We start from the raw sequence: 23,337 nt of genomic DNA on the forward strand, positions 1-23,337 counted from the left end.
GACGATTTGATTACATTGTGTTATGAAAAATTCAAAGAGGGAACAAAAAATAAGCAAGTGTTAGTTTCACCCAGAAAATGACTCGTGGAAATGTTGTTTGTTGTCAGAACACTTCTTTATTATTCAGCTCTCCAACTCATCGTTCATATCCACTTGATTATGAAATTCATTAATCATATTATAATTAACAGAGATTATTTTTTAAATCGTTGAATCAACAATAGATTACTGAAATGCAGTAAAAAAAATAAAAAGAACATTAAGAAATAGTCCACGTGATGTGAGAGAATGCAACACTCGTGATAAGTTCCCACATATTTTAATAAGAAAAATGAAGATTAAAATTTTGATAATTATTTTCTTTATTATTACCAACGTAATTTTTATAGTGGCAGTGAAACAGTTTCTGTTGCTGCCACAGGGAATTGTTCCTCATATTTGCGTGACGGATTCTACGAGAAAGCATCGCACTCCACATTGATCATCGGATTTTACTCATGATTCACTTCATATTTATCAGCTGGAGGAGGAAGAGTGCACGATGAAGTCATGGGGTGTGTACATTCGATTGATAAAAAAAAAATCATCCTGTTAAGCCTTGGCATCTACCTCCATTGCTACTTCTCCCAGAGCTTTCTCGGCCTTCTTTTTCTTCTTCTTTGCGGACTTAGGGTTTGCTGAGGAGCTCAGAAGAGTCTGAAAATAATTTTTAGTCTTTAGTGAATATTCGACAATCTGAGAGACGGATTTTTTTTCTGGCGCAAATATTATAACAGAGTCTTTAATGTCTTATGTTTTAGAATATTCACCACAAACTGGTCAATTATCCAACTTTGTTTGACCTGATTGACTGTTCTGCTAGTGCATTCATTGTCTATCTAATTTTATTACATTGAAAAAGACCGATTTTCAAGGTGGTCATGTAACCTTTGGAAGACGGCCCTTAGAATCTGTATTAATGCGAAGATGTTTCGAAAATTATAATTTTCAAACCAATGTCGAGTAAACACCAGGAAAAAAATTATTTCGAAAAATTAAACCGTTTGTATTAATTATTTTGAAAAATTACCTTCAACTCTTGATCGTCTACAACGCAATCTGACTGGAATGAGTCAATTTCAAATGGTAAACCAGTGATTTTATGTGGTCCATTAGGCATCAACAATACTGTAAATTTAAACTGTGCCACATGTTCGCTAGGTTTTTCATAAAGCACTTGGAATGGCTCAATGAGTCTGTGATTAACACACTCAACAACCGCCATTTTGGCTTTTTTCTCATCTTCGAAGGTGCGTAAATTGAAGGGCATTAGGCCATGCTTGTGAGTAACTTCACAGTAGAACATACGAGATGTCTTAAGCTTCAACTGATAGGCTTCTTCAGTTTTTTTGTATATGGTGACACGAGTGTCCTGTTCGCGTCCAACTCCTTCACCAGTGCTCACCAGCACGTCCATAGCATATACCTCATGAGTCTCCAGGGTATACTTCTCGTGCTCCCTCTTCTGTGCATCGCTTGGATTCTGAATAATTGTTTTCTCACCGTCGATTTTGAATTGCTTCAATTGATGGGATAACATTCCCTCGATTGGCTTGCACTTGTAGGCACCACAGATTTTTTCAACTGTACTGGTTATGGAGTATGTCTGCAACGTAATGATAATTATATGAAGTGTTTAGAATACAATTCAATGGCAATTTTTAGGGTAACAAAATTCTTCATACCTCAGTCCCTGGTTTTAATAGCCTGAGAGCCGCCTGCGAGGCAAAATGAGCAGCAAGAGCAACATCGGCCTTTCTCCCAGTGACTTTTTTATCCGCTGAGGAACCGATAACAATCGTGTGTGCCACAACAGCGATAAAACCGTCTATGTGTGCCCCAAGATCACTAAAGCCAAAAAATATCATAAGTACTTTCATTACAAAGGTTCAATTCAGTAGTAAAACGATAAAACAATTTATTTATTTATTTAAATCTCCTACGAACAGATATCGATATCTTTACGAATCAAAGTATATCGATTCGTATTGACTGATTACTTTGGTATGACTGCACTTTAGCCTGCTAATTAAAAGACGAAGGGAAGAACTATTCCCCGAATTCGTTAGAATGCGTTAACTTACACTTTAACCATGTCGTCTTCCTTCAGAATGAGATCGGGCTCACTAGCGATTGGTGAGAAGTGGCAAATGCAGTTGTTGACAGATATGCACGTGGGGAACGCAATACCTTTCTTCAACTCTTTCTCTTTCTTGAAGACTTTACTGGTCGCCTCCAGCAACAGTTTGTCACCAAACTCACATGTTTCTCTCACGGAGGCACCCGCCACACATTTCTCCAGGACTTGTTTGAGGGCCTCTACAGAATTACCAATTAAAAGGATCAAGATCAATTGTTTCAAACAATGTCAGAGGACGTTATTTTAGACTGTCCAAAGAATGTAAGCACATTTCTGAAAATTATTATTAAAAAACTCAAAATCCAAGTGAGTGGAACTAATTTTATTTGCATTGTGAGACATTGAAAAGAAATTGTTCATGACGTTCATGACGTTTAAAACCACATCTATTTAAACTCTAAAATATAATTGATATGAAATTTCATTAAACAACTTGAAAATCAGAATGACTTTGAGGATGAAAGGCTCCATTGAAATTGTTTAATGTATGAAAGGGATTTAGGTTTATATGGAAATGAGGGAAAACTCCTAGAAACAATTAGGTAAAAGAAAAATTGAACTGAGTATATTTTGTTCAATATTTGGCAATTTTATAGTCAGGCAACACTGAAATTTGTAAAAAAATACGATTTTACTATCTCCATCTCTCGAATGTACGCGATAGCGCACTAAAAAATGAGTTGTTTTCTATAACAGTCGTAAACGCCTGAGACAATGGAAAAATATATCAGGAAGGAGTCAACCACGCGATGAAATAAATAGTTAAATTGGCGAGTATTTTTATGACGGAGAACAAAAGAATTATGAAGGGTGGAGGGATTAGGGAAGGGTTTGCGGAGCTAGTTGATGAAGTGAAAATTTTGGAACGCCAGCCCACATGGTTGACCGGCATTGGCGGGCCACATTCCATATGGCCGTGTACAAACTATCTCTTCAATCTAACCCTCATGCAGGATAATCAGACAATTTTGGTACGAAAATAATCCTGAAAATTTTGTATTTCATGTTCTTACGGTTTACGAGCTCTCCAGCCATTTTATACTTGGTAACAACCAAGTCTTCAGCGATGGTCTTTTCACTTTCGTCTTTGTCCGCCATGATTTCTAGCACAACTAACCCAAATGGTATAACGGTCACGTGATCCACAGAATTTTGTGTCTTCCTTTTCCCGTCGAGAGAATATCGCGCCTCGGGAGATCTTACGCCAGCTTGCGGACGCTGAGTGTACTTTTTGTTTCAAATTCCCTTGCGATTTTTTGGAGAATAAAATTCTATTGGACATTTGAGAAGACAACTTAGACGTGACTTTCATTTTATAAATTAGTCTGTCATCAATATCATCTCTATCATTCCCAATAATGAAGATATTTCATTTATCAACCCGCATTTTTTTGGTTTCATTCGAATTAGATTTTTTTCCGAAAAAATTCAGATAGATTAGTGGTACTATTCCAAAAACGGTTCGTGTAAAATAGAAAAGCCTGTCATCAAAAAAACAATCAGTATTAACTTTTTCTGGAACATGGAAATAATTAACAATCACATGAGACACCAATGACAGCCTTAATGGTTCCATAGACATGATTTATTCACCTTATTAATTTCCAAACACTATAAACAAATTCACCTCTGTGCCACCAGTGAACGAAAACCCATAAGAATCATTCTCAATGAAAAAAAAATCCAGATTCTGGGCATTCAATTTCCATCGATTATATCCTATGGATTTTCAATCCTTTGGGAACAGGAAAAAACTATAATTTACAGTACATGAGCATGTTATCATGAGGCTTTAGTCTGTGCTGGTGCCTGATCGCCTCCTTTTATGCTCTCGACTGAGTCTTTGATAGCTGGCAGTGACATTAGTGAGTCAATACCATTTGACATGTGGCTTGGCAATTCAGACAAGAATTCGAAGCTTATTTTCACACCCTTGTTCCATACCCCTCGGGAGCAACCGATCATTGTTGTTGCACTTGGTACTGTTGCTATCTAAAATAATTAATTAATGATAATTATTCCGACTCACTTATTAACTAGTGAAACATCCATCAAGAAAATTATTTCAAAAAGACTCATGACTATTATTTTTTATTTATGAAGTACAAGTTGTTGAAGTGTAATCGAAATTGTATATTTTTCTATAGAATAATTTATTAGACACAAATGAGAGGATCATTAGCTCCTCTAATTAGACTCTACTGTTCCTTCTAAAAAACTGTTCAGTCTTCTATTCCTAAAACAATGGAAATTGTCAATTTATTTAAAAAAATGAATTCCATTCTTACCCCAGTAGTGATTTCTGAACTGACATACTCCTTAACATAAGGTGTAATCTTATTATAGATCTTCTCGTAGAATTTAATGGTGTCCTCAGCTGAGGACCATAGACCCTCCTGGGCAGTGTAATAAATAAATCCACCAGCTAAACTAGACTTCACAGCGAGCCTGAATGACAGCAAACCAATAAACCAATGAGACAAACTCAACTATTCACAGAAAGAACGTCCTTACCGAATAATTCCCATGACTAATGACTCCTTAATATCACCAATTACTGTCGTTTCAAATAAAATATTTCAGCAGCCCGACTAACAGTTAATTATACTTTATAACAAACATAAATAATTATATAAATGCGAAAAATTCATCGGCACTGAACATAAACCTCAGCCTTATCGACGCCAACTTCAGACAGTCAAAATGGAATTGAAATTATCGCAGCCTTTTAATGAAAAAATGTTGGAAATTAATTTTCTACTCATTTTCATTGCCTCAAAAATGAATTATCATTTTTTAGAAATTAATTTATGGTATTCGTTTAAATAGTGATGAATAGAAGAAGGAAATAATCGTTGATTTAAGTCACGTAGTGTTGAATGCGCCATTCGTGAAAAATGGAATCGTCTGTCGGGCGTATCGTATGAGATTTGACGTCTCTCGTTCTCGTTGTGTTTGTCCACAGTGATATTTTTATGAAAGTGGTCGTCCTTCATGTTTACAAGGGTTCAATTCATTTATAAAAGGTAATTTCCTGTTCACCCATCCCCGAGTGAAATTTCCATCGAATGAAACACAAACACCTAACGGAGAATGGTTCTGCAGTCATATATGGCATATTACCCGTTAGATTTAGTCACTCTAGAGTTAATGAATTTCGCATAATTACGAGTTGATTCATGACAATTTTTTAATGAGAGACATTCTATATTACCAGGTTTGCTAATTAGTTCGTTTATGTGTCGTGAAGGTGCACTGGGGTAGCTATAGTCATATGGGTTCGAGCTGGATCAATAAGTCCATGATATGGTATAGCTTGTGTAATGGAAATGTCACCGGTGGACATTACAAAAAATATATTCTTCGTCTTCTTGAATTAATTGAACACGTTTTTTGTCATTCATAAATAAAGCTCATCGTCTCATTTGATTGTTATAATATACATTTTGTTCAACATCTGATTCCTAAAGCAAATTTCTGGATTTGGTAGATCCATTTCATTCTTTATCATCATTTTTCTCAATAGCTGTTCTAAATTAATATTTCAGTTTTTGTGCATAAAAATTCGAAGTCATGATGTCCGATCGAAAGGCTGAGTTGGAGAGGAAGAAGGCGAAATTGCAGGCCATCAGAGAAGAGAAGGAACGACGTAGAAGGGAGAAAGAGCAGAAAGATGCAAGTGTTCACGTCATCAATAAATCACTTCATATTTTTCAGTAACAACTTGTCAATATGATGGTTTCAATGGGCTTCAGGTGGAAGAGGCGACAGTGCGAGCAGCTGGAACTGACAAAGACCATCGCAAGGAACTGGATGCTATGCTCTCTTCCCTTGGAGTGGCTCCTGTCTCCGGTATGGGAATAATACAATATTCATTCAATCAATTTAATTCTATCGAACTGAGAATCATATTCATATTTATATCTTCTTCATTCGGATCTAGATGTTTTATCTAGTCTCTCGAGTATGAATTCTCTCGCATCGGACGTTAGCAATAATGCCACTCCTGATGCAAGTATGCAACCATCGAGTATAACTTCAGCACAAAGGTAAGCACATCCTTTACAATTCGTAAACAATCCTACAATATTTATTTAAATTTATAAATAACACATGTATGCATGTTCATGACTAATGATTCAATCAATCTCATTGACAATAATGTACCATTGCATTGTCTCATTGCTTTATGTCGTAATTCAATAAGGTGCAAATAGTCATTTGTTGCAAAATGATGAGCCTAACATAGTTAGGAAAGTATCTGATCCAAGACAAATTAATACAAAATGCATATGAAAATATGCGTTATGTATGATGAGGTTACGAATAGACCAATGATGACAAATAATAAATAATTCCCAATGTTTTTCCTCCAGTAATTCGGCAAAGAAAAAAGCAAATCGTGAATTAACAGTCGTCTCAGTGGCCCACACAAATATTCCGCCAAAAGAGCCAGTGGTGTACAGTAAGCAGACCCAAACAGCGCAAACAGCCCAAACGTCGCACGACGGTGAGTCATATTTTCATAAAAACCCACCATCTAAAAATATACATAAACAAATAAAATCACTCAACCGTGATAACGATAAATCATCGATGAATGTTAACAGAGTGAAATAACAATTACATAATGTTAGTCATGCGCTAACTCTTTCTTTAAAAAAAATATTTGGGTTAATGTAAAAAATTAATCCTTTGATTTAATTTTATTTAATTATTTCCTCTTTCGTTTGAACATTTTATGTTATTTATTCATCAATTTATGGCGAGGAAACTTACATATTCACACGTGAATAATTATAACTAGCTCTTCGATTACGATAAATCGTGGGTTTTTATTTGTGCACCGAATGGACTTCTATGCACTCTGATTTACTATCATTTTATTTAGTTCCATTGACTCGTGGTTCCATTCGTCCAGTCGAATCGTTCGCCATTCATGGAGTCACAATACCTCATGCAGAAGTTTCTTTACCATTTGTTTTCGTTAATAATCATTGCATGATCATCAAATTTGTTTTTCATTATATTTTCTTCATTTGATCATTCATTTCTGGTGATTTCATTTAGTGGGGCCTGTGGCTTGTATTTATCTAGAATAAGAAGATGAAACTATTCGTATACATATGTTAATCACTTTTACAAAAATAGCAATTCATGTTCGAAGTATAATCATCTCCTTGTTCAACTTCACCACACAAATTACACTCTAGTTTGAGGAGAAACACTTGGTATTTGGTACAGGAAAATCCCCCAACCGCAATTTTAGTCGGTTAATCCTTCACAAAATCTAATTTTCCACATTCCACTGCTGAAGGTATATCCAAAGACAATCGCACTCAAAAACTAATCCCTGTGGGTTTCTTAAAAAAATGTAAATGATTTAATTGACTGCATTCTTGGAATTTTTTCCTATAGCTGGAATCTGTTATAAATATTATTCTTTGCATTAAAAGATGGACGTGATATTTTTTACGCATTTTACTAAGTCAACCATGGACTTGAAAATATTTCAAGAGGATCGTAGATCATGAACAAAAATGGCCCACTTCGATATTGATAAAAATACCTTAGTGATAATTCCTGAACCCTATTAACCCTCTTAATTTTTAATCTAATCAATGAAGCAATCCGACTGATATTGCGGTTATTTTCTAACAATGGCCCTGGTGTGGTAATAACGGAAAACACAAATAAAAAATAATAAATAAAGGACTATCCGCCTCCTCTTCCGCAAACACGATCTACTCCTACTGTACGACAACGTCACCAACTCACTCTTGCTCCGCAGGCTACTTTGAGACTGACTGGTGGCGTCCCAGGAAAGGTGGGTCTGCACCAAACTACCTATGTATGTTTTGTCTAATTTTTTTTGTTCTTAAATATCCTCTCGTTAACTGTTTATCGGTAGATATGAAAAAGAGTTTTTGAGGGATGTGGAGAATTATTGAAGCAAATATGTTACTGCTTATGTGCTTTTTATTATTTATCCACTTATTCTGGATGATTATCCAATAGCTCCACACAGTTTCAATAAATTTATATTTAATAATATTCCAGAATTAGTTGGATAATTACAAAGGCTTACACTTTACTCCACACTTTTCAAGAAATTGTTTTTGACAAATACATATGAGAGACGAGAACAACTCTTGGAGCTTACACATCTGGAGCTTATTTTAGTCGAGCTGAGCATAGAATAAAATAACTAGAGATTTTAAGGGGAGTGATACTAACAGTGGGAATTTTCTGATTAACAAATTATCCTCACTAACAACTATCAATCGTCGCTTATGATAACTAATTTAATACAAATAACTTGGAGAAACGTTTATCACACGCTGATATGATAAACCAGTAACAAATGATAGTGAAATATTGTAGCGAGACTTTAGGGGGGTGGGGCATAAGTGTGACAAGGCATGGTATAAATTATTCATCTGAAATTATTGATATTTCGATATTGACGAGAGTCGAGCCTCGTGTGAGGATAAAATTGATTAATTTAAGATTAAAGCGGTATCAGGGGTTATAAAAACTACAGAGATGCCGTGAAAACTTAGCTCCATCAATTGTCAGCTAAAGGGAGATGAAAAAATCTAGAAGATAGCTGAAAAAATTTGATTATTCTCCAGAAATTGAATGGAACGAATTGGAAATTATCGCATAGAAACGAGTTATTTGAAAAATTGTTTAACAATAGCCGGTGATTACCGCCGCAAATGTTATCCATGTCTTTGGCTTTCAGAAACATTTTTCACCAAATGACATTTGCACACATTCTTCAAATCGTTCCATCCGATTCCACAAGAATGAACAATTTTTTTCAGCCATTCTTCATTGTTCATATTTTTCCATTTCCTCTTGGGTGAAAATTCATCTCGCAAAGTTTTTTTTGTACTTTACTAGTTTTTATTAAGGGGTAACAGAACGCCGGTAATTTTTCAAATTTTTTAATAAATCTATCGAAACTTGCCAGTATTTTTATTCCTCGAAACACATTAATTTCCCCGAGTTGAAGATGAGGATCAATTCGCTTTGGATATACGAAATAAAAATGATGAAAATATAAGTTATAAAAATAGTAATAACTTGGAAATTTTTTTCGTGGCCGTCTGTTACTCGTTAACATCCCGAGGGCTCATAAAAGTTGAACAATGCACGACGCACTGCATTTTATTTATGCGTAGAATACTATAGCTATGAATATGTATGTTTCCTCTAACGCGCAGTAAAAAAAGACTACACGATTAATTAAGAATCACACCTAACTACATTCAGTGTATGTGATGAACACCTAGTAATTTTTTTTTTCACTTGAAAAACAATACATATGAAAAGAAGAGACAGAGCAACACAGTATTAATCAATAATATTAATATAATTTTTTAATCACGTGCTTAAACAAATGCCGCAAAAGTCATGCTCTGAGTGTAGGGAGGTATCTTGAAATTAGCTGAGATATTTTCCACTTATCTACTCTGAAGATGAAAAAAACAACTAAGTGACTATTTTTTCCTCTTTTCCCCTCCCCTCAGCTCATGCATTCGACTATTACGGTAAGTTATGATTTCCCTTGGTTTGTATTGAGTTTAAACTCATCATATATTAGTACAAGAGATCGTCAATCGGTGTCAACAACAAAATTCATGAACAATAATGAGCAATAGGACAATGATATCATTGAAAATTCGAGATAAAATCTCACTCTCCACCCGGTGGAATAATTTCTATCGCCTACTGTTCTCTCTCTTTCTCTGGCCCTTATCTTCCAACGGAATTGATATGGAAATGTCAAAACGAAATGAGTATTTTTTCCCATCGAATCAGTTATCGAATATTTTAACACGTAAAAATGATCGACGATGATTGAAGTTGAAATGAAAAAATATCTTCAGCTCGTTTTGTCAATTTTCTACAACTGAAATAAAGGCAGTGCACGATTTTCAAAATCTTTGGGGTCAACTTTGGTCGCACGATCTATCAAAACTGAGTGAATATTAATGAAGAAAAGGACAATGGAATACTGCATGCAAATAAATTGCAGCAGGGGATAAGTAAATAATTGAGTTAATCTTGTCACAACTTAACGCACCTTCCAGAGTTCTCTAAATGATATTCACATTCATTGTGAGTTCAATTATAGATTCAATTAACTGATTTGAAGGTGTTTAATTAATCCAAAACCCAGAATAGCAATTGTGCAATAATGAATTAATACAGTAGACGGTGCCGAAATTAATATTTAAGGATATCCAAGTTACAGTTACATTTTACACAGTATTACGATTTTATTTAACGTTTTTTTCGTTTGTAAATAATTGAAATAGATTTAACTTTCGGATAACTCATTTTTTTAGGCATGAATTTGATTTTTGGTAAAGTTCTGAATATGGAGCAATCCGTTACTTATCCAATCAAATAATTTGTAGCTATAGAATAAGTTTCAGTCGCAAATTAATTATTTATAAACTATCCACAGAAGATTCTCGCGCCTTTCATCAATTGAATTGTTTGAATTATTCCATCAATTCGCCTCGAAAGACAATTTTTTCTATCTTCTTAATTAAAAATTTTTTTTTTCAAGTATTTAATATTGAGATTGAAATTTAAAGTAAATTTGACTAAATTTTAGGGTCTTATGGGACTTAGAATGCTCTCATGTTCGCCCACAAATCTAGAAAAATATTTCACTGGAGAAACAAACAAATAGCCAAACTGATTGGATATCCTTAACGCTTATATGAGATATCTTGAATAATTTATTCACAAAAAGAGGTATTCTGACTATTGTGAATTGTTTACTCTATCGAACAAGCATACATGCTTACTACTGATGATGATTAAACAAATAGAGGCTGATTTAATAAATTAACAACAAAACAGCAACAGGGCAGAGTGCATAATTGCATGTGATTAGATTATTAAACTACAAAACTCACTGAATAACTGACGAAACGCTTCAGACTCAATTGAATTATTATTGACCCTGAGTATGTCAATGATTATTCATCGAGAATATTGAAACGTAAACGTGAAAAGGATACGAAATTGATTGACATTTTCTTTTCCCTCCTTCAAGACGAGTACAATCTAAATCCTGGTTTAGAGTGGGAGGACGAATTCACAGGTAGGTGATCAACTCTCAGAAGGTGAACCCTAAATTTACAATGTTACTGTATATTTTTTTGTTGTCACGAGCATCCTCCAAAGCTTCACTTTATCCACACGTTCACCACGAGCCCGGCAGTCGATTTTCGGTGTCTTTTTTTACGATTTAACTTTCAGTTCAAAGTAGTTGTTCACAATTGCATTGAATTTTTTTTTCTACATGTAAATTATGTCAGGCTCCGTAAAATCACTGAAAATATGCTCGTTGAGGATCATGAAAAGGCTTCTAAGTGCTCTTGCAACCCGTAATTAATTTTTGCACACAGAGACGTTATTGAAAATTTTGCCATGCGTACACCTTTGTCATGATGATGATATTCGTACGCTGGCCCGTTCGACTTACCTGTGAATTTATCAGGGTGCACCTGTTCGACTCGCATGACTGTATTATTTTTTCATTGAATTACTTTGTCTACTAGACTTTTTTACTTTTCCATTTCCTCACTGTGCATGAGACTCAGGAAGTTGCGTTCATTTATTCATATTTTTTACGATATTATTTTCGAAATGGAGCTGAAACTGGCGGAATACTCAACAAGAAAAAAAATTGTTCAGGGAATTCACGAGAATTTAAGCCTCTATCCAACTGGCCAATGATTATCAAGATATAACACATGATCAAATAATCATGTTGTTCATTTACCCCTGCAAATATTAATGTCCTTGTTTTTAAATCCAGAAAAAAATCGCATTTTTTCGAGAATTTTTTGTACGAAAGGAGTTGCAAAAAAAATTGAGTTATCCTCTTTTAGGAATCGATGGTAATTTTTTTCTCCTATTCGGCCCATATCTAAGAACCGAATTAAACCGGAAGTGGAACTCGAAATCATGCCCATGCAGAGTAATGCAAATAGATTATAGATAACCCGCTCTAGGTCAATACAATAAAATGTTACGTTTGTTTGACATTTTTTGAGCCTTCACGCTACGAGGAATTTTTCCGGCGAACATGAGTTTGAAAAATCCTTCACGGCTCTGCATCGAATTGAATTTTTTGTCACGGAGCCCGGAAGCTGCAATTTAACCATGCGAAGCAAGGTTGAAATAGCGGTTTATCCGTGCACGTGACAATAAATCATATCTCAAAAGCGGACTGTCGATAAAATTGAAAGAAAAACGGAGATCATTCTGGCAGGTCCCTAGTTACAGAGAAAAAAAAATTACCGTCAATTCTCAAGAGGATGAGCTGAAATGTCCGATACGATTGTTCCTCGGCCGAAATACCCCAGAATTATCGTAACATTCGTATTTCATATTTTCTTTAACTGGACGTCAGTCAATTTTCTGAAGACGTAAAACCATTTTTACATCAGTAGATTAGCTAAATCAAGTGTTCCGCTAGTTTGAGCCTCACATTTATCTCCATGTGTAATCGATACATTGAGTTGAAGCATGTCAGGAGGGTGGAGAGACATCGACGAAAAATGTTGAATTATATTTTGATCGCGTGACTAACGCCCATTGCATGCATGCCATTACATTTTGTTTTACCATTTTTATTCAGAGCAGCATGTAAATTGAGCGCTCTAGATCTAGTGCAGTAGAGCCATTCGATTAGGATAAATTACTCTGAATAATTTGAGGATAGATTCGATTATTGGCATCGGCAATGAAAAAAAAAACATGTATATCTCGAAAACGTGAAGAATATTGAGTAGAATTAGGGAATAGATATTCGGGACTAGCTTATTCACCACAGTTTTGACATATGATGATGGCCAAGCCGAAGATGAGGAGAACAGTCTTCCTCACATGGATGGTTTCCAAAGCAAGCTACCACCGGGTATTCTATCACATGGCCTGCCACAGGTGAAAGAAGTCCAGCCCGCTGTCACTCAGGTCGAACAGCAGTCAAAGGAAGAGGCGCCCAAAGAAGGTAATGCTCCACTGAAATAGATCACTTGGAAATTATTCACTAATGGGAATTTATTCTGTTTGGTCGACTAATTGCAGTCCGAGAATTGAGCGAAGAAGAGAAACAAATGTTGATACTCTCCGAGGACTTTCAGAAATTTTTGGATAGAACTAGTAGAATTGTTGAGAGGGCATTAGCTGAATCTGTTAATATCTATGCTGATTACACTGGAACGCTGGATGGGGATGAAGGAATGTAAGTGAATACTTCATATGAACTGAAGATTTTGCTTTTTACTTTTTTTTCTGTAACTCCAGTTCTGATCGCTCTGAACTTATGATGAAACGCATAAATTTTCAATTTTTTATAGTCTATAAATATTGAATAAGTTGATAATTTATCTATAGAATTTATCTATATAACAATAAACGATAAACTCACCCCCAAATTCTTCATCACTTCAAAGGGACGAGAAGAGTCACCAGCGCCTCTGGCTGAACCGCTCATTCTACGACGAGCGTTGGTCTCGCAATCGCTGTGTGACTTCCCTGGACTGGTCCCCCCAGTTTCCGGAGCTCCTAGCAGCCTCCTACCACCACAACGATGATGCCCCCAACGATCCAGACGGCATCTGTCTAATATGGAATACAAAATTCAAGAAAACCACTCCTGAATTCATCTTTCACTGTCAGTCACCAGTGATGTCAACAACATTCGCACGTTTCCATCCGAATTTAATTCTCGGTGGTACCTACGCCGGTCAAATAGTCCTGTGGGATAATCGCGTTCAAAAACGCACCCCAATTCAACGAACTCCCCTGTCAGCTAGTGCCCATACACATCCAGTCTATTGTCTGAACGTTGTGGGGACCCAGAATGCCCACAATCTTATAAGCATCTCCACAGATGGCAAAATGTGCTCCTGGAGTCTAGACATGCTCTCCCAACCCCAGGAGACCCTTGATCTCCAAGCGAAGCAGTCAAAGCCAATAGCTGTCACGTGTCTGGCATTTCCTCATGGAGATGTTAATAATTTCGTCGTTGGTAGTGAAGACGGTACTGTTTACTCAGCCTGTCGTCATGGCATTCGTGCTGGTGTCACTGAGACATACGAGGGTCATCAGGGCCCAGTGACATCGGTCAGTGCGCATGCTGTCCAAGGGGGCATTGACTTCTCCCATTTGTTCCTCACATCCTCCATCGACTGGACTATAAAGCTATGGAGTCTCAAGGAGAACAAAGCGTTGCATTCCTTCGAGCACAATGGAGATTATGTTTACGATGTCGCCTGGTCACCCACTCATCCCGCACTATTTGCAGCTGTTGATGATTCAGGACATCTGGATCTGTGGAATTTAAATCAGGATACCGAGGTGCCAACAGCCAGTGTCGTCGTCGATGGAGCACCAGCATTGAATCGAGTGTCATGGACACCCAGTGGATTGCATGTCACTGTTGGTGATGATTCCGGAAAAATTTGGGTTTACGATGTCGCTGAAAATCTTGCTCATCCACGCGGGGACGAGTGGAACAAGTTCCTGTATACACAGCAGGATTTGAAGAATAATAAAGCAGATGAGGAACTTGATAAACTCAATTTGAGCTCTGGACCATCGAGTCTCACTTCAATGTCGTCTATCTCTTCAGTGCCGATCAGATAAATCAAGGGGAGATTGCCATTTCAAGCGAATTTTTATTAGTTGTCCTGGTATGCAACATGTCAAAGTGATTATTTGTGCCGGCAGAGTATTAGTTTCATCTTTCTTTCAAGATTTTTGTCCGTCTTGAGGTTTTTAAAAATTTTGTCCAGCCGGTTTTTGCATATGTTCTCAATCGTTTGTTGATTATTCGTTCGAAGAATAGAAAATGAATATTAATAATTTTTCATGCTTATTGTGTAAATAATTGAGATTATATTGAATTAAAATTGTCTTTTTTACTCGCTAGCGCTGCATAATCGAGGATTCATAAAATAATCGCAACTATAAATAATTGTAAAATAGTTTTGTCTCTGGACTTGAAATTTTAAAAAATATCGAAACTGTTCAACCCAAATATTTGAGAGAAAGTCCCTGATATAATATATTACTCGTCCTCAGTCCTATTTGCAAGTTCATGTTTATTTATTAATCAGAAAATTCCCTAAAAAAAAGTAAAAGCCTCAAAATAATAAAGTCCTTTATGCAGTATTTTTCTCGTGTTTCTATTTTCTCATAACTGGAACTAGAAAGTCCACGATGACTATAGACCCGTAAATCCCATGACTAAGGAACGACTCCCAAAAAAGACTACATTCCCCTTCCTCTCTCCCCCGCCCTCCCATCTAATAGAAATTCATCCAAATTAAAACATTAATTACAATAAAAGAGAAATGATATTCCATTATGAGTCAATTTCCGAGGAGTGAAAATTCCAGTGATATCACATTCAACAACATAAATAACCCACATGACGTCATCAACTTTGGAAAAAAAACCACCAGACCCGTCACATTTAAATAAATCGCTGGGCTATTCAACTGTTTTATTTCCCCGTTCTGACTCGTGATTCACGGATCGATTGTTATTTTGGCCATAACAATTCAAGTTAATCGTGCATATCAACGAAAATGAAGGGAAATCATTACCTCTGGAATGAAAGAAAAAACATTTAATGAGTAATAAAAGCAGTTGTAAATCCAAAGGTGATTTCACGTTTTTGATGTTGTTTTGACGATTGTAATTGAATGAATTGAAACCCACAAGAAGACTTTTGAAAAACTGACCAATAGTTAGGATCGACCGGAGCGGTTGTACCGCTTCGCTGCGGTTTTCTTTTAAGAAAATTGATCCGAGATTATCTGCGTTCTTCTGCAAATATTTATCATTATGATTAATGTTATCATTTAGAGGGGAAACTCCGCATTTTCCGTTTCGTTGCGTTGAACGTCATCTCTGTGACAAAACGGTGGTTGAAATTTTTTTTAATTTCGGAAGCCCCTAATGGAACGGTAAAAATAACGTGCGAAGGTGCGGATAATCATCAGTAGCGAATTCAGGGGATCATGTCCCAATTAAACCGGCACGTTCATTGCCCCCGGGGGTGGGTAATATGAACGGGCGCGCGGGGCTTCTGCGACGTAATGCGCCCCCTGCGGTCAACGTTGCAACCAATAGACAGTAAAAAAAGGAAAGTGCCAGTAGAAGGTTTTCGAGGAGTGGATGGTGGAAGCGTGGGCTGACAAACGGAGGGGAGTTCAGTCAAGCCGTAGCGCGCCGGCCGTTCCTGATAAATCCGTCAGTGTTTGTTCGTGACGAGTGTGAAGCACACGTTTACTAAATTATACGATTGACAGTTTATTTATCGAAATTTACCGTGTCTGGTCCAGGGATTCTGGAAACATGGATGACGCAAAGACTGATGGTGAGTTGACCTAGTTCTGAATAATTCAGGGAGTTCTAGCGGGAAATTATGGTGAATATTTTTTGCTTTTATTTTGTGCTCGAGGTAATCTGCTCACCTTTATCGGGACTGAATAACGTCACGTTTCTGAGTCATTATCATTTTTCAATGGCAAACAGTTGATGTGAGTGAACACATGGGTGTCATCATCGGACTCTTGTGTGCATCATCGGATAAAGGCTCAATTGATGACTTTGATCATGACATGAATATGTCCCAGGATCATTTGCAGGAACCTCTTTTCTCAATATTGAATTTTCAATTTCTATCTGTCAAATTTAAATGTAAAATTATGGTCAAGTTCCTGAAAAGTTAAAGTCCAGACTGGCGAAAGTGAAAGTTCTGATGTTGACTATAAAATCGGGTATTGGAACAAATTGTTGCTAAATAATTTAAAGGAAGTTTGCACAAAGAATTGAAAGTTCCCTACTTTTTTATTAGTCTTTAAATTTGTGGATAATTGCTCATTTTTAATTATAAGTGAGTTCAGCTTCTAGAACCCGACTTTTATTTTTTTTCATACCATAGTTCGGTCCCAGGGGTTTATAGTTTTTATCTCGGTAGTTAAAACGAGTTAACGAAAAATTCAACATCATGATTTGAAGATTTGATTTTGTAGAACACATTGTGATGACACCGAAATGCAAGACTGCTAATTCAACGACGTTGATTATCGAGAGACAGAAGGTGGATCGTCTTCCTGAGAAGACTCAGGGAGACGTCCATGTGGCAGGAGGCGATCACAAGGGCATTGTCATCAATAAACATGCAGCTGCAGGTAGTTATTTCTTAAGATTTATTTCGGATTAATTTTTTAATGGGGAAATTCATTGATGATTTCATGCAGCGAATGGGATGTCGAGGCCTGCCCAACTCGGTCTCGAATTTCGAGTCTTTCTGGTCAGTGCACAGACCAAGAAACATACCCAGGAGTCCAGGAGACTCCAGTTCTGGTTTGTTAATTCATTAGCCGAGGTCGAACAGCCTCATGTGGCACAGGAATTTTTCAGGGAGCTAGTGAGTCCTCAGGAGTTTCCCAGAGGTACGTTTTGATTGGAAGGAATCTGCCAGTTTTCCCGCGAATTTATATTTTTTATCCGCAAATGACAATTTCCCGGAGTTTACTACCTGATGGCGAAGAAAATTGTAAATTGAGGAAAATTGATTAGAGTCACAGGGAAATCGTCGAATTATTGGAATTTAACTACGTCATTGAAAAGACGACAAAAATACTGTTGAAATAATGAATCGCATTAGCATCAAATAAATTTATCAAAGTTGTTGAAAGAAAATAGATCTCGGGGGAACCTAAAAAATAATGTAATTGAATTCATCCAACAGATTACGTCGGCTTCATCAAGAAAATAATGAAACTGATGCAGCACAAGTATCCAAACATAAAGAAACTGGAGGTAGAGCTCAAACAGCTGGAGGAACCGATCACTTTACCAACCAGACCATGTAAATGACACTCAATTTATCACCCGCATTATAACGTTCATCTCAAATTGGTTCAAGTCCAAGTAATTGAAGGCAGGGGGGAGGGGTCAAAGGACAATTAAATTAGTGTCGTTGTCGCAAGTAACTGTCAATTGGCAAATGTGATTTGCCGGATAGTTATCATTAATGTATATTTCTTTTATTTTTGAAAATGTTATAAAATCGTTTGTCTTGCATTATTCACAGCTCGAAGTGGCAACTGTCTGTACACTCTACCAAGAAAGAAAAGTGTTCGGATATCAGGTTCGACTTAGGAAAAAGAAATCTTCACATTTGCTCTGCAACTTTTTTTATCAATTCTCAATAGTTTTGATTTTTTGTTCTCACAGGCTGTTAGATATTGAAAAGCCCTGTAATAAATCAACCAAATGTTGTTTAAAAATAGACATAAATAATTTTCCTTTAATTTGACGTCAATTAAAGGAAGAGTTGAACACGATTGCACGCAAAGTAACCGAAAATCTAGACAAAAGCACAGTTGAGAAATTTTTTCTGTAGATTTTTTTAATGAAACAAATCTTATTCACTAGTTGTTCCATATTTTTCATGGCTCATGGCTGTATTCGTGTTTAGTGGACTTTTTGACAATTTAATGACACTCAATATTTTATGGATTTCAACAGTTGCAGATATGTTACCATAACAACATTGATTTAATAAGGATTGTTGCTTGGAATTTGCGTTTCTTACGAATTTGAATAATCGATAACTGACACACTGCCCCTGTTATCAAGACTAGGCATGGATGACTACCATAAGATCCCTTTCCAGACACTAATTATAAAATATCACTATTCACGTTGTTCCATGAATTAACAGAAGCTCGTCAATTTTTTTCCTAAGCAAGCAATTAATTAATCTTCATCTTCGCGATGATTCTTTTAGTGTCCATTGATGAGACAGTCATTGGACAGACAGTAGAATTGACGTCTGAGAAGGTATTGGAGCTGATAGAATCCGCCTACCCGAATCCAGTTAATGTGGAGGACATGGCAAAGTGAGTTTATCATTCCCCAAAACATATTGAAATTGAGGTTGTTATCTTTAAACGACGCGTTATGGCATTTAGGGAGTACAATTGGGAGCCTGATGCGGTGAATGGCATAATGCTGGCCCTTGAGAAGAAGGGAGTGGTGAAGGCTATGGGTCTTGGCGCTTTTACGAGAGTCGCTCATCAAGACACTCAAATCAAGGTAATAAACAAATTGATTAGATGGACGATTTTTCAAAAACATAAACAACAATTGGCTGATATCCCTTAACTATTTGTGAGGTACTTTTACGTTTCACGATTTTTAGGTCGTAAAACAAATGCCAACGATGGCAAGTGCCAAACAGCCAACAATAGCTATAATCACAGCTCAATACTGCGAAAAACTGGCTGTGGACTCGATGATTGAAAATAAAGAGACCTTTGTGCGCTACACAACTGTTGGTGAGTGCCCTCTCTATTCATTAATCTAATTAGCTGGAATGATTTAGCCTATTAATATCCCAATTTACTGGTTCACGTAATACTATTCCCCTGTCCCAAGTTATTTTATGGTGCATGATAACTCTAGGTACTTCAAGCTCACCAGACTCCGTCGATGGGGGTATTCCGAAAGTCATTTGCCGATTTGGTAAAGTAGTTTGTACTACGAAATATCCGTGTTATGATCGTTATTGAAAATCATTTCAATGCTTTGGGGATGCTTGTTGGGCTCATCATCCTCGTCATCATCAAGGGGATCACTGTTTTTTTTCTGAAACAAATCATTTGCAAGATTATTTTTGGGGAGACATGCGCAAACAACTGGGTTTTAAAAATGGATCAAGAATTTATTTAATCAGAATTTCCATCTCATTTGTTTTAATAAAGTACGTGTCTATAACACAATCTAAGCACTTTGCGATCAAGATTTATGAGGGAATGACGCGCCTTCTAGTGAAGATCTTTCTCAAATAGATGAGGTATTCCATGACAAATAAGTCAATGACTCTTAGACTGCTGGACATTCGTCTGATTTTTAATAAAAATTGTCCCAACTATGCAGCTCTTCAATAATATTATTGGTGTGTTATCACGTTATCGATTATTTTGCCTATTAAACATCACCCGACAATCAAAAAAAAAATTTAATCAGGAAAAATTTCCAATATGTTGATGAGTAGCCGTCGCCTGAATTGTCATGAAATACCTCAATTACAAAACACTCTAAAATTCCCTCTTAATCCGAACAACATTGTCCAAGTACATCAAATGCATCAGCACAAAGCACCTGTGATACGTCGCCCCTCTCCTCACCTGCCCAGATAAAAATAAAAAACAAATTCCAGGTGAATCGAATGTGTACACTCTCGGCAACATCGGTGCCCATAGAATAGTCTGCACAAAGCTCCCGACAGTTGGACACACGAGAGAAGCAATGACAGCAGCTGGGAACACAACAACTCGTCTGCTAGGTAAACTTTTTCACAAAAAAACCCTAGAAAATCTGTCTGCTAACAGTAAACTTTTCCCTCAGGCACGTTTCAAAAAGTCGACTATGTATTTCTGGTTGGAGTGGGAGGGGGAGTGCCCCATTATACTGACTACAATAAGCACGTGAGACTTGGTGATGTAGTTGTCTCCCACCCAACTCCACTGAACAACAAATACGTATATATTTACTGCGAAGGGGCCAAATCAAATGAGGATGGGAGTTATCACTTCGACACAAAGGAATATTGTCCATCGAATCTGGGGATTCAGGAGATATCCCAGACCCTGAAGAGCCAGGCAGATGAGGAATCCAGTCCTCCCTGGAGGAATTATCTCAAAGAGGGCCTGGAGAATCTCGGAAATCTCCAATCTCAGCACGACTTCCAGAGGCCCCCTGACGAATCCGATAAACTGTACATGGCCATTGGTGAGAGGGATATCATTGAGGTAGAGCACCCTGCAGCACCTCAGGACAGAGCCAAGAGGACCAATTGTCCCAAAATTCATCTGGCACCTGTGGCCTCGGGGCGAATAGTCTCTCGCGACGATCAACTCAGACAGATTTTCGCCTCGCGGTTTGGCTGTCTAGCTTTTGATGCTGAGATGGATGCAGTCGTGGAGAGCATTCTTGGCAACTGCAGGGACAGCTTTGCTGTTGTCAGGGGTATCGCTGACTATAAGGATGGAGCCAGGGGGAAAGAGTGGCAGCCATACGCTGCCCTGGCTGCTGCAAGTGTCGTCAAGTCCATCATTTGTGCTATGGATCCACCTACTAATGTCTAGATGTGAGGTGATGTTTAATCAAATGTATTTCGAGGTAGCTAGTGATTGGCACAAAGTATTCGTGAAATAGTGCGGAGAAGATTTAAGGGATCACACCACTTTTTGTTTGAGGTACAGGAATATTTTGACAACTAGTTTGGAATTTTTTTTGCAGCTCCCGAGATATTAGTCATTTAATTTGCATTAAATACGGGTTTTCATGTGCAGAGTTTAGTCATTTCAATTTCCATATGAGGTATTCCACGTCAAATGAGTCAACGGTTGAGTCTCATCTTCAAAATTTGTTGCGATTTCGTCTATGATTAAGGAGCTCGATAGACGATCGGAATATTTTTTAGTTTGTTCAATCTGTGACCTGTTGATGCGTTTGGCATGGATTAACTCATATAAGGGATCCGGAGTAATATTGCAAACGTAAATCAAAAAATATCCTCACTAAAATGTTGTAAAACAATCGTCAAAATATTCGAACAAATATTTCCGATATTAACGTAAAAATTTATTTATCTTCTGAACTGAATATTGAACCAAAGTGAACTCATACGTCATTTTCAATAGGATTAAATTAAAAAATGTTCCTGGTGAATCAGTTTCAGTCTTGAAATAACCTAATTTATATGTTCTACGGTTAAAAATGATAGAGATACCCTCAACCAAAGGGAGAAATTAGAAATATATTATAAATAACGAAATAAGCTTTACAGTAGGATAAAAAAAATAATATAAACATTTATGTGCCAGCGTGTTCAAATATACGAAAAGTACTGCCATAATTCATGATAATCGTTAAATATTTCAAACAGTTTAAAAAAAATAAAAATGAAGCATTGATGAAAATAAACTAAATCACAGGGTAGTTTTAATGAGAGATAATTATGGCGTTTGAAACACCATTTTATCCAAGTGGACTTGGATTCAAAAAGAGAATATTAAATTAAACAATACATTATCCATTTGTGGCAGAATTTAGTCGTGACGATATTTATTTATTTATTCTCAGCCGCAGTGCGTAATATTTAGTCCATTTAACACTAGACGAAAATCTAAAATTGAGGATCAAAAATAGAGAAGAGGTCAAAAGTCGTACTGTTAGTGAGTATTAAAAAAAATACTAGAGTGATATCAGAGATGAGTTTCCATTTAGTTAGATTTACTACGGATAGTTTCAATTTATCCGATAAAAAGTAGACCTAATTCTCTGACTACAATTCTTAACCGCATGTTGACGCTAGTCACAGTAAAACTGTGTTGCCTCGTACAATGAATAATTTAGTTTATATAATAAGTTACTTTAGGTTTCATCAAATGGTGCAGTGTATGGAGCCAGCCTCTCCCACAGACTTATTCCGTCTCGCTTTTATCTATTAATCATAAAAATGTCTTCCAACGGACCAATTCATCAATAGAAACAATTTCATTATTCATCATTTCGTAATTTTTCACTGCGTTATGTAACTATCGTTAATTGTCACTGAATTCTAAACACGAATAGAAGAAAAATAAAAAAATCCGTACCATGAGAAATCAGGAGTTTGTTTAATTCACTTTTCCTTTTCTCTTTCCTGTCGATTTATTCCGTAGCACTGGGTGACCTATGCCGCGGTGGCATTGGCTTTGAAATAGTCTTGTTATACCGTATTATTATTCTGTTATAAACAATATTCATTGTTTGTAAATTAAAGAAATTCAATTGGTTCATCGAAATCAGCGTTTTACCTCATCTTCGCTATTTATTCAATTGAAATTATGATCATTCAAGAATGAATGTCTTTGGTAAGTCGTCAGCATGCTGACTCTATGAGCGAGAGTTCGAGTCTCGTTGATGGAAAAGACTTTTCTTCATCGCAACGCAAATTCATAGCCTTGGGGTAGATTGTAAGTTAGCTAGAGGGAAATCCGGGTTGAGAGTTGTACTCGTGTACTGCAAATGCACCGAGATGAGAT

The 23,337-nt window shown here is 36.6% G+C and overlaps 4 protein-coding genes and 1 long non-coding RNA gene across 41 annotated transcripts; 2 read left to right on the top strand and 3 right to left on the bottom strand.

The window, feature by feature from the left end:
- Window positions 1-91: 91 nt before the first annotated feature.
- On the bottom strand, window positions 92-3,353 carry LOC135165012 (proliferation-associated protein 2G4). The gene is made up of 5 exons (XM_064125914.1): window positions 3,193-3,353; window positions 2,124-2,358; window positions 1,725-1,887; window positions 1,070-1,645; window positions 92-696 (listed from the first exon to the last, which is right to left on the bottom strand). The coding sequence occupies exons 1-5, from the start codon at window positions 3,275-3,277 to the stop codon at window positions 592-594; spliced, it is 1,164 nt and encodes a 387-aa protein (XP_063981984.1). The 5' UTR covers window positions 3,278-3,353; the 3' UTR covers window positions 92-591.
- Window positions 3,354-3,742: 389 nt separating this feature from the next.
- LOC135165025 (uncharacterized) lies at window positions 3,743-4,878 on the bottom strand. Its single transcript, XM_064125931.1, has 3 exons — window positions 4,694-4,878; window positions 4,468-4,627; window positions 3,743-4,171 (listed from the first exon to the last, which is right to left on the bottom strand). Exons 1-3 carry the CDS (start codon window positions 4,705-4,707, stop codon window positions 3,962-3,964), a joined length of 384 nt encoding a protein of 127 aa, XP_063982001.1. The 5' UTR covers window positions 4,708-4,878; the 3' UTR covers window positions 3,743-3,961.
- Window positions 4,879-5,046: 168 nt separating this feature from the next.
- LOC135165002 (cytoplasmic dynein 1 intermediate chain) lies at window positions 5,047-15,394 on the top strand. 34 transcript variants are annotated; one of them, XM_064125854.1, is made up of 11 exons: window positions 5,047-5,205; window positions 5,728-5,854; window positions 5,935-6,031; window positions 6,123-6,228; window positions 6,556-6,689; window positions 7,893-8,030; window positions 9,718-9,738; window positions 11,262-11,309; window positions 13,050-13,226; window positions 13,304-13,460; window positions 13,672-15,394. In XM_064125854.1, the coding sequence occupies exons 2-11, from the start codon at window positions 5,753-5,755 to the stop codon at window positions 14,864-14,866; spliced, it is 2,175 nt and encodes a 724-aa protein (XP_063981924.1). In that variant the 5' UTR covers window positions 5,047-5,205; window positions 5,728-5,752; the 3' UTR covers window positions 14,867-15,394. The 34 variants fall into 34 exon arrangements, with proteins under 34 accessions (XP_063981924.1, XP_063981928.1, XP_063981929.1 ...); XM_064125858.1 differs by having other exon boundaries at window positions 13,074-13,226; XM_064125859.1 differs by having other exon boundaries at window positions 7,893-8,006.
- On the bottom strand, window positions 6,585-23,191 carry LOC135165029 (uncharacterized). The gene is made up of 4 exons (XR_010299415.1): window positions 23,110-23,191; window positions 22,909-23,039; window positions 6,959-19,891; window positions 6,585-6,719 (listed from the first exon to the last, which is right to left on the bottom strand). It is a non-coding gene; the product is annotated as an uncharacterized LOC135165029 (long non-coding RNA).
- Window positions 16,466-22,915, top strand: LOC135165006 (uncharacterized). Of its 4 annotated transcripts, XM_064125897.1 has the most exons (11): window positions 16,466-16,607; window positions 17,266-17,424; window positions 17,494-17,688; window positions 17,988-18,107; window positions 18,333-18,389; window positions 19,032-19,143; window positions 19,216-19,339; window positions 19,446-19,581; window positions 19,709-19,768; window positions 20,466-20,591; window positions 20,654-22,915. In XM_064125897.1, the coding sequence occupies exons 1-11, from the start codon at window positions 16,586-16,588 to the stop codon at window positions 21,391-21,393; spliced, it is 1,851 nt and encodes a 616-aa protein (XP_063981967.1). In that variant the 5' UTR covers window positions 16,466-16,585; the 3' UTR covers window positions 21,394-22,915. The 4 variants fall into 4 exon arrangements, with proteins under 4 accessions (XP_063981967.1, XP_063981969.1, XP_063981968.1 ...); XM_064125899.1 differs by lacking the exon at window positions 19,709-19,768; XM_064125898.1 differs by lacking the exon at window positions 18,333-18,389.
- Window positions 23,192-23,337: the final 146 nt, after the last annotated feature.

This window comes from Diachasmimorpha longicaudata, chromosome 8, assembly GCF_034640455.1.
Source record: "Diachasmimorpha longicaudata isolate KC_UGA_2023 chromosome 8, iyDiaLong2, whole genome shotgun sequence".
Taxonomy (NCBI): domain Eukaryota; kingdom Metazoa; phylum Arthropoda; class Insecta; order Hymenoptera; family Braconidae; genus Diachasmimorpha; species Diachasmimorpha longicaudata.